At 34.6% G+C, this 11533-nt stretch overlaps 1 protein-coding gene across 1 annotated transcript; it reads right to left on the bottom strand.

Moving 5' to 3' along the window:
* Positions 1 to 4538: 4538 nt before the first annotated feature.
* Positions 4539 to 11504, bottom strand: LOC140056091 (derlin-1-like). The gene is made up of 7 exons (XM_072101337.1): positions 11003 to 11504; positions 10147 to 10258; positions 9698 to 9762; positions 9127 to 9153; positions 8214 to 8362; positions 7462 to 7572; positions 4539 to 6892 (listed from the first exon to the last, which is right to left on the bottom strand). The coding sequence occupies exons 1-7, from the start codon at positions 11159 to 11161 to the stop codon at positions 6760 to 6762; spliced, it is 756 nt and encodes a 251-aa protein (XP_071957438.1). The 5' UTR covers positions 11162 to 11504; the 3' UTR covers positions 4539 to 6759.
* Between the last annotated feature and the right edge of the window lie 29 nt (positions 11505 to 11533).

Genomic DNA, 11533 nt, shown 5'->3' on the forward strand with positions numbered 1-11533 from the left:
GCACCATACCCATACGTAGCAGGCTTGACATGACAGCCAATAGCTTATTGAGAGACACTTACTCGGGAACTCTGTCAGGTGCAACATCATTCAAGGAGTCCCCTCAAGTAACACCACAGGAAACTACAACACTGTGTGAAATATAAAATAGATAGAGAACGTGTAGCTAACAAATCTTTACATTTGTAATCACGGGGCCACACTTGCAATCCTCTTTCAACCTGGGTCAGCCGGTGTACTTCCAATTATGATAACGCACATAAAGATAATGATAATTATGTTGAATTTGATGCAAGTTATTGACGACGAAAAAAATAAGTCTTACGTGGGTGTCTACCGATGGTAGGCCTACTGCTGGTGACGATAATGACTGTGATGATTATAATGATGTACTGTAGCCTAGATATGGTTACATACAATAAGTAAGCTAATGATAATGATAAATTATACAAATTCTGTAATTCTTTTCCAATATTGGTGACGTATTAGAATGCAATTATAATTAAAATACATATTTACCATGACATTAAAGTAATTTTTACCTATAGAACATATTTGCTTATAATAACGATTGAAAAATCTGTTGTGTAAATATTGATCAATATTTCCATAAAAAACCGTTTATATGAATATTTATACTACCATAGCGCTTCTTGTAAACGACGAATTGACTAAAATTATTATTACTGGTGGTAGTATGGTGGTGGTGGTATCAACGTATGCCTAATAAAATTAACTTAATTAGCCTATGAATAATGAATTTTTGAACATATTTTTGTTTTAGTTTTGCAAAATAAATTCAATAAGACATTTCACAGTATCTATGATAAATGAGCAGATGTTTATATTAATTTACTATCTATAATTTAATAAATAAAAATACCTACATATACTAGTAGCCTATTTGTTTAAATGAGATGATGCTGTTCTACCGTCCATAGCAGCAATTAGATAGATGTTCGGATACAATTATCTGTGGATGTCACACCGCAACTTCACACTTCTCAGTGGACGAAGGCCACGCTTGAAATACTTTTGACACCTGACTGATAAAAACTCTTATCGATCAACAACCCACCAATTAGCCAAACATCGATTACAAAATCTGAGTGCGGTGTGCCTCTATAGGGGGCGACATATAATGTGATAATTTGAATGACAGAAGGCTCATAGTAGAGCAGTTAATGACATGAGCTGTGCACTTTATTACCAAAGCATGAAACTTTCCACAAAGTGTCTTTGATGTATATAGATTCAAAATATCGGGGGGTGCCAAGTGTCCAACGTCCGGTATGGCGGCCATCTTGATTTCAAAATGGCCACCATAAAATCAAAAAATGTTCATATCTTGGCAACTATACACATTAGAGACTTAATTCTGGTCTCAAATTGTTCACAAACTATATATTTCTATTTGCTCTAATGAAAAGTTTCGTCCAAAAATGACCGGAAATGACGTTTCTTACAGTTTGACCTTTGACCTTGTATTTGTATATCTTTGTAACTACTGGTCATTTTCAATCGATTTTGGTGTCATTTTGTTCAGAATAAATACATTTATATTTGTAGTAGTGGAACATTTTCACATAAAATGACCGAAAATACAATTTATGACCTTTGACATTTATTTATTGATTTTTAATTATGTGAATATACTGTATGTGGTTTTTGTTGGTCTTAAATGCACCTAATTTTGAACTTTTACCTGATAGGCGTAATTATATTAAATGATTAATAGACTTAAATTGTATATAGTACATAAAATTGGTAAACATTGTGCTTGGTGGTACCATTAGTTCAACGATGTTGGCACCTTCTGATTCGCTAAAAGTTTTAATAGTTTGACAGAGGAAATAACATACATGTATGGAATACCGTAAAACCTCAAAAAGGTGATAGTATGAGCCTCTTTTCGAGATAGACTGTATTTGAATTTCAAATAATTAGTATGATGATCGTGTTTATATCAATATATTATTAATGACCTTACAAAGAACCCTTTATATTTCAACAATTAAGCCTCAGTTATTCTACAATTTATTGTTTTCGAAGTGGTAGGCCTATTTTGATTGCATCTTCTTTTTGTATGCTTCCTGGGTTAATATGGTCCTAACATTCCTTCTTTGTCTGTAGATGGTCTTACACCCTTTTCTTGATCTGTGGATGGTCTTATACCCCCTTCTGTGTCTGTGGGTGGTCTTATACCCCCTTCTTTGTCTGGTGATGGTATTACACCCCTTTCTTTGTCTGTTGATGGTATTAAACCCCTTTCTTTGTGTGTGGATGGTCTTACACCCCTTTCTTTGTGTGTGGATGGTCTTACACCCCTTTCTTTGTCTGTAGATGGTCTAACACCCCTTCTTTGTCTGTGGATGGTCCTATACCCCCTTCTTTGTATGTCGATGGTCCTACACCCCCTTCTTTGTCTGTTGGTGGTCTTATAATCCCTTCTTTGTGTGTGGATGGTCTTGCACCCCTTCTTTGTCTGTGGGTGGTCTTACATCCCTTTCTTTGTTTGTAGATTGTCCGACACCCCTTCTTTGTCTGTGGATGGTCCTACACCCCCTTCTTTGTCTGTGGATGGTCTTATACCCTCTTCTTTATCTGTAAGTGGTCCTATACCACTTTCTTTGTCAGTGGATGGTCTTACACCCCTTCTTTGTCTGTGGATGGTCTTACACCCCCTTCTTTGTCTGTGGATGGTCTTATACCCCCTTCTTTGTTTGTGGATGGTCTTACCTCTCCTTCTTTGTCTGTGGATGGTCCTACACCCCCTTCCTTGTCTGTGAATGGTCCTACACCCCTTCTTTGTCTGTGGATGGTCTTATACCCCCTTCTTTGTCTGTAAGTAGTCCTATACACATTTCTTTGTCAGTGGATGGTCTTACACCCCCTTCTTTGTCTGTGGACGGTCCTACACCCCCTTCTTTGTCTGTGGATGGTCCTATACCCTTTCTTTGTCAGTGGATGGTCTTACAACCCCTTCTTTGTCTGTGGACGGTCCTACACCCCTTCTTTGTCTGTAGATGGCCTTATACCCCTTTCTTTGTCTGTGGATGGTCTTATACCCCCTTCTTTGTCTGTGGATGGTCTTACACCCCTTCTTTGTTTGTCTGTGGATGGTCTTATATCCCCTTCTTTGTCTGTGGATGGTCTTATACCCACTTCTTTGTATATGGATGGTCTTACACCCCCTTCTTTGTATGTGGATGGTCTTACACCCCCTTCTTTGTCTGGACCCACTGCTTTGATTGATTAAATCAGACATTGTTTCTTGTATGATTAGGAGACCAAGACCTTCAAAGTGAAAGTCCACAGGTGGATGCTTAAAAAGGTCTTGTACAGAACAGTATATTGTAGGTCCATGTCACTAATTTGAGGATTATTTGAATAATTATATTGAGATGTCTTTTACGAATTGATTTGGTTCGGATTTTGCTAAAAAATCAATGACTAGAGAAAATGATTCAGATGAAAGGTTTACAGCAATACCATAAAAATGGAGTACATTTTTTTAGATGCAACGAAAATGAACAAGAATTATCTGAGTTTTTGACTTTGAGGTCTACTGCACAAATGCAGGATAAGTTTGTAGTAAGTACTTTGAAAGATGGTGTTCTCTTCTCTTAACTCACGAAAATGAGAACTTTCCGAACTTGTCTCATATGCAACATCAAAGAGGCCAACGAAAGAATGCTACTTTACATCAAAACTTTTTCCAAATGGCATCTAACAATTCAATTCAACATATGGTATAATACATAAAAAAAAAAAAAAAGAAAAGATGAAGGAGAGAGGACCAAAACTGTTATCTAACGATTGACACATCAAACAAGTCGGCATAGATGAGCTCAGTGATCTGTCATACTTTATGCCTATCCTATCACATCAAACGTCAAAAATTCAGAATAATAATTCCTGGTCATTTTTGCGTTATGTGTCATTTATTTCGGTATAAAAATTAGGTGCATTTATACCAATGTAAACCACATACAGTATGTTCACATAATTATGTCATTGTCAAAGGTTATAAATTGTATTTCCAGTCATTTTATGTGAAAATGTTTCATTACTACAAATATAAATGTCTCTATTCTGAACAAAATGACACCAAAATCGATTGAAAATGATCAGTAGTTACTGAGATACAAATAATAGGTCAAAGGTCAAACTGGAAGAAACGTCATTTCCGGTCATTTTTGGACGAAACTTTACATTAGAACAAATAGAAATATGTGGTTTGTGAACAATTTAACACCAGAACCAAGTCTCTACTGTTTATAGTTGCCAAGATATGAACACTTTTTGTTTTTATGGTGGCCATTTTGAAATCAAGATGGCCGCCATACCGGACGTTGGACACTTGGCACCCCCCGATATTTTTAATCTATATACATCAAAGAAACTTTGTGGAAAGTTTCATGCTTTGGTAATAAAGTGCACAACTTGGCTATTTTTATGGCGTTAACTGCTCTACTATCAGGATTGCTTACAAGTCAGTGTTTAGGATTAATTTAAAAAAAATTAGAAAAGAAACATTTTACAAAGATGTGTGAATTGTTTTAATGATTGGCTGCGGATACAACAAAATACATAAATTTGTAACTTTTATTGTCGAAAGTAAACTTAAGTTGAGATTTAAAAAAGATTACAGTAGTCCACTAACATGTCTTGTTTACTGTTGTCAGAGGGCATTAACATTGACAATTATAAACAAAAGGTAAAGACATAACAAAGTTAAATGTGAAACAGTTCCACCTGTTTACAATGTAGTAATAGGTTCATGAATATATAAACCAGTATGAATTAACTTAAAGGCAGTTTCGTATGGGTAAACGGCTTGACTTCGTCAGTAATTATAATAACAGATCAGCTGACTAAGTCAAGCTGACAAGCTAGACAAAAAATCTTAACGAAACTTTACCTATCAATATATATGACAGTTTATAGAGATTTCAATTGCTTTAAATTAATTAACTAATTACTGTACACATTTTACAAAATGTATGTAATGTTTTTCTCGGGTGCCTATCAGATGCACCCCGTTTTCTGGCCGATTCTTGTACGGTATCATGTCTAGTAACGTCTAACATCCTGTAGTATCATGTCTGCTTTACATACCATAACATGTAACTAATAAATATTAATCAAAACCTCTTAATAATTTCTCTCTAAACTACAGTATCCCATGGGATGAAGGTAGCCGTTAGATGTTTAACATAGCTAGACGTGATACCGCTCGAGTATTGGATATGTTTTTAGTGTACCAAAGTATTAATTAACAAAATAATATTACTTACTGATAAGAACAATGGGGTAATTAATTAAAATCATCAAATACAAGATAACTAACATAACATATTTTCACTATAATAAAAAATTGAATATAAATTTATTTGTTATATCAATTTGAAATTCATAAAATAGAAATTTTAATTAAAAATTAAACAATTGTATCTAAAATTAACATTTTGTTCTATTAGTTTATTTTGGAATGGTACTAAATACTAAACTAAATTAACAAATGAATGTTTTTTTTTTGTTTTTATTTATGTAGCCTTAAACTTGGTTCCCACTAGGAAGGGTTGGTCCATACAAACATCACTGTACTATAATATACAGTACTCCCAGCAGCGTGGTGTTTGTTAACCAAACATTTGATAAAAGCCAATTGGGCCATCAAAAATCAGTCAAAACCCTTTGATCTCCAGAGCTCAGCATCCTGTTGTTAAATTGCATTGCTTGTGGTCAGTACAGGCAGTCAAATCAATTTTCCGAACTACATACAGTATGTGATGTGCCGCAAACTTTATATCAATATACGATTAAGTGGGAACCAAGCTTTTTTATTCATTAAAGGCCAGGTGCGGGCAAAAAATTTCTATTGATCATACATTCCAATAATTGTCGATCTATAGTTTTCCCTATGTTTCATAATTTTTGGAATTTTATTTGTGTTGCACAAGCTTGTTGAAAATAAGCACTTTCATATCAGTGGGGGTAGTTCAAATTACACAGTAAAATCTCTATTCTTTTGTACACAAATTTTGTAAATAGAGAGGCACGTTATCAGATGACTAAATATAGGTAATATAACTTGAATATTACATTTCTGATATTTTTATTCAACTTCAGATTTTTATTTTCATGCTATAGCAAAAATTATCCTCCGTATATCCACCATCTTTTTTCACCTTCTTGGGAGTCACCAGACATATGTTATTACATTAGGTTAACTACCTAACTACTGAAAAAAAAGTCTTCTTGGTTTTTATAGAAGAATTTTGCCAAATTTTTTATTTGACCATATTAAGGGAAATTCATATTTTTTCGTCTAGATTTCTGTTACAAATATTTTTTTTATGTACAATTAATCATATATTATATTTAAATTCATGCCTGTACCTGAGCTTTAAATGAAGGGCCAGATACAAGTTTTTCTTCAGGGGAGCTTTAACATAAAATATCAATAGTCTATCGGAAAAAGCTAAAGCTCTGTCTACACACTTATCAAACTGGGATGTGCTTAAATATGGTAGTGATATGCCCAAATATGCTAGTGATATAACATCATCATGTCCATATATAGGCACATCCACATTTGATAGTCAAGAGAGCTTCATAAAAAGTAGTTTATAATGTAATTTGAGCTGTCAACAGGGGAGTATGTTCCCCAAGCGCAAACCCCTGGATCTACCCCTGAAATGTCTTCCAGATACCCCAGAAGAAACAAACTATAAGTTAACACTGTATGCTTGACTAGTTTCCGCCCAATTGATTGCCCTGGCCCCATCGATGCCTTCCTCCTTGATCAGGTTGTGGTTGTCGTCTGCCTTGTGGTGCCATACCAAACCCTGCCACGCCTCCTTGGCGATTTGGAAAATATTTATACCTGCAAACAAAAATCAAATGATTTGCGATTTTCATTCAAATTAATATTATCATTATAATATTATAAGTAATTTATTCTGTATGATTTGTTTTTACCTTCAGAACAAACCTCATTAACAACAACTCCCTCCAGCATTTTTTATATTTATGATATACACTATACTGTATGTATAATCATGCAATATACGCAATGAAATGAATAGTCACTTTGACGTTAGAAATTCAAATATTTAGCAGGAACAACACATAAAATAAATAACAAAAAAAGAAACAGAACAAAACTATTGTTTTAATAAGTATATCAAGAATTGAGCCATCTCATGATGCTTGGATTAGAAACAACAAATGAGGTATAATCAAGGTAATCTAACAACAGGGCACTGAGCTCGCCTTGCCAAGATATGTCCTTTGATCTTATGTCTGGCTGCAACAAATACCAACAGTACTGTACTATGTACATAGTCTGTAAGAGGCGTGGAACTGATCGTCCATGTTGCAGCTACTTTGATCTCCAGAGCTCAGCAACCTGTTGTCAGATTGCCTTGGCATAATCAACAATTTTTTACTCACAGAAAGGCTGGTGTAGTTAGGAACTGCCGGCCACCAAAATCTTGTGGATATTTAAACATCAAAAAGAAGTAAAGGTGTCCAACAACAATTCCTATCAGCTCACTGAATCCGCTGAAAGAAAAAGAACAAATTAGGTAATAGAATTTTTCAAGAATGAGCACCAGATTCTTGACACTGTATCTCCACAAATGTACCCACAAGATATTCCTTACAGCCCTAAGTCCAGTTAGAAAAGAAAAATAACAGCTATCTAGCAATCGGATTAACAGGGCAAATTTATAGGTCAAAAACATAGGCAAATTCTATAGTGTCAGATTCTACAAATTATACATTATTGAGAACTGGCTAGAATGAGATAAACTGCTTTTCTGTTTAGGCAGCATGCTTTCTTTTCCCGCAACTTCCTTTAATTTTGTACAATATATAAAATAGATGTTCCAGCTTTCTGTAAACATTTTGAGAACTTTTGCGATGCAACAGATCGCGTTGCTTATAACTGTTCTACTGTACTCTGTGTCTAAAGTTGGAGCACTGCCTTTTTTAATTGCCCAGCCTCCCAGCCTAGCATTTGCCAATGATTTAAAACAAATACTGATTTGCATTCGTTGAATGGAGAAAATATTTCATTAGATGAAAAATTAACTGCTCTATTTTTAACTTGGCACCGCCTCGTTAAATATACAGTAGTCAATTTTTCAACTCATGATATACTCTCACCATTCAACTCATATTCATTCATTAATACTACTTACGCTCCTCTGATGATCATGTTAAACGCTACCAGTACCCATGGTAAATACATCGCCTTGAATCTTGTACCAAACCAAAATGACACAATAGTGTCTCGGTTTAACTGACACCATACATACAACACACTGAGAACCATTGGATCCAAAAGTAACTAAAATGAATAATAATAAATGAACAACTTTTAAAAAATGTAATTAGAAGTATAATTAAACTAGAGGGTACTCCGAGAGTACAAACCTCCGCCTACTGTAAAATTCCCCTACATAAAATGCCCCCTGAATATTTTTTTTAAACATTTTTTTTATTAGTTCTAAGTGTAAATATGTTAACTGCACACTACAAAGTTGTGGATGACAGTGTGGTGTAATGGTTATGTATCCAGCCTCTCACAGTTGAGATCGCTGGTTCAAGTCCCACTGAGCTTTAGCTTTTTGTGGACCTTGATCTTTGACCCTGAACCTTCAAAATTTAACCACAATTATATGATGTGTCATTGATCATTGTGGCTAAGTTTGGTGAGAATCGGATAAAAACTGTGGTCTCTAGGCAGTAAAATAGTTTTTTGTTAGTTGTGACCCTGACGTATGACCTTTTCCCGTCAAATTCTAACTCGTCCAAGCTTTTGGGGCATAGATCATTGTTGCCAAATTTGGTGAGAATCGGATAAAAACTGTGGCCTCCAGGCTGTTCACAGACACACAAACACACAAACATACAGGGGTGAAAATAACCTCCTTGGCGGAGGTAATAACATCATTTTTGATAAAAGGTAATTGATAAATAAATTGAATATATAAACTGTACAGTATATACTTTTTTAATATTTCAATTCTAATCTAATCAAAGTATTTTCTGTATTGCAACATCCAATCTAAAGTATATAATTTGGTGAATAAAATGTCCAAAAAAACTTACATATAATGGGACCATGAATCCTATGATCTAGAAAATATGTTAGGAAGCTGAAAACTACAACAGTGGATCCTACAGGTATTTAAAAGTAAAAAAGAGGGACGCTTTTATGGGGAATGACCTGCTGATACCCTACCCACTGTACATATTCATCTTTCTTTTTAAAGATATATATGTTTAGTGCATGCAATATAGGCATTCTTTTTTCTGTATAATTTCTGTTTAAGGTCTTAGATATTGTACACACAGGCATTTATAGCTAAAATACTGCACATCATTACATGTTATACTATGTAAAAACACATAATATGAGCGAGTTCTCAATTGTGTAACCTCTTATATCATAGAGATATTCTATGCTTATACACAAGTATGAATTCATAAGGATCCATTCATAAGTATACACTCTCATCTGAAAAGGGGTTTTGCATTGGGATTCAATAATTAAGTGGTTATTACTGTATACCTTTAATAATATTGTGAAGACTAGCAAGTATTAGTTTATAGATTATTCAATTCAATTCAATTCAATTAAAAAAAAAAGGTTATTTAAATATCACAAAAGAAAGGATACTACAAGAATTATCCAATTGAAGAGAAGCATAAAAAAATAATCTGCAGGCCTGCCATCAAATGTCCCTGTAAAATATAAAAAATAAATTAAAATAATAACAGAGTATGAAGGAATGAGACCAATTATGAGTCTGAGTGAGTGAGTGGCCGAGCCTGATTCAGTTCATGGCAGAGTATCCTCAAGGCCTTGCCATTTGAAAATTACAGGTGTGCTATGAATTTCACTCCTTAGCAAATTCCAGTGCACTATTGATGTGATGTTTGTATCTTGGTATGAAACATTAGAAATTTACCAAATTTAAATGTGCTGTAAATCGCATTACTCAAGGGCGTTTTAGGAGTGTGTTGGGCGAGTGATCACACTCCCACTCCTCAAAAGACAAGGACTGATCCCCAAAATGTCCCCTAACGAGGGGTCACTAAATCATCACACAAAAGTACTGTACTTACCAGATTCTAATCTCACTGAGTAACTGTATAAAAAATACAACATTATAAGATAATGAAAACCAGTCATTGGTGTTATTGGATAGAAGAATAAGGCAGTTACAGGACGCCATATCTGTTGAAACAAGTAAACAATTGTCAGTGTATTCATGACATATGAAAACATAAGTGCATGTGTAATAAACTTGTAAATTCTATTAATAATTGTTTGTATTATACTGTAACTTTTATACAGATATTGACTGCTTAGAGGTTAAATATAAGATTTGACATCCCCGAGGGAATGATATTATGTTTGAGAGAATATATATTTCCCGAAGCGCCAGCTGAGGGAAATATATAATTCCCAAAAACTTAATATCATTCCCTCGGAATTCCATTTTCATCAATGTGCTAATTCCATATTCATTAATCCTACTGTTAGAATGATATTCTCCAAGACTGTTGATGATGAAAATGCAGTAGCTACTGTCTGTAGTATTAGTAAATCCTATTTCGTATGGTAATAGCGCATTTGCCAGGACTTGTATGACTTGTTGTAATTAGAACATGGTTGTATGTCCTGCATCTTATAATCTCAGAATTTGCTATGTACTAATGTCACAGCCATTGGAATGCATATGAGCTAATTCAATGGTGATCAGGAGTGTTCTACAAGCACCATAAACATTTCTATTCGTGGTAGTTACAGTTCTGATGGGGGTAAAGAATGCAACTGAAAAAGTCTTACTTCTTTACACACTCCTACAGTAGCTAGGCCCTAGTTAGTAGGCCTAATAATTAAACCGATCCTACAGCCTTCAAAACATGCAAAACCAGTTAGTCTGGAAATAATTGTTAATAAATGGTTATATTTTACCTGAAATCTGTGAAATACAAGAGCATAATCTAAAACAAGATGCATTCCATTCACAATACCAAACTTCGCAATCAAAGGTAATGCAACGGATCCTGTGAACCAATACCTCGTAATCTGAGGTATGCCACGATACCAATCTCCTATGTCGTTAGAAGCCATCTTCTTTGTTTTATTGCTTCTACTGTTGCTACAGCCTCGATATACTAGGCTAGGCCTAGGGCTCTAGAGTGTCCGACTCTCTGATGTGTTCCAGTCACGGGGACTTGTTCCACTCTCTTCCACGACTGTTTTCGCAAACCGTACGGCCTAATAATAAGCTAGCTTACGCAAGCCTTTACTAATTGTTCTAAATATTTTACAACTTTTGCTAATATGTTATGAACTATGAAATTATATTCTATGATATGATCATAACATAAGCTAGTTTATTCGTATAAAATTACTAAAAAAACACGACCAATTGTCTTTCAATGCGACGTATGCAAAAATCACGAAAGTCGACGTAGACTAGCAAGAGGTCAAAGGTTAGAA

Source organism: Antedon mediterranea, chromosome 8 (genome assembly GCF_964355755.1).
Source record: "Antedon mediterranea chromosome 8, ecAntMedi1.1, whole genome shotgun sequence".
In the NCBI taxonomy this organism is placed as follows: domain Eukaryota; kingdom Metazoa; phylum Echinodermata; class Crinoidea; order Comatulida; family Antedonidae; genus Antedon; species Antedon mediterranea.

What these genes read in the sequence shown, in the direction of transcription:
- LOC140056091 (XM_072101337.1), bottom strand. Translation starts at nt 11,161, where the DNA reads ATGGCTTCTAACGACATAGGAGATTGGTATCGTGGCATACCTCAGATT. An exon ending in GATTCATGGTCCCATTATAT is followed by an intron (nt 8,363 to 9,126) that starts GTAAGTTTTTTT and finishes TATTCATTTTAG; the next exon opens with TTACTTTTGGATCCAATGGT. An exon ending in CTAACTACACCAGCCTTTCT is followed by an intron (nt 6,893 to 7,461) that starts GTGAGTAAAAAA and finishes TTTTGTTTGCAG; the next exon opens with GTATAAATATTTTCCAAATC.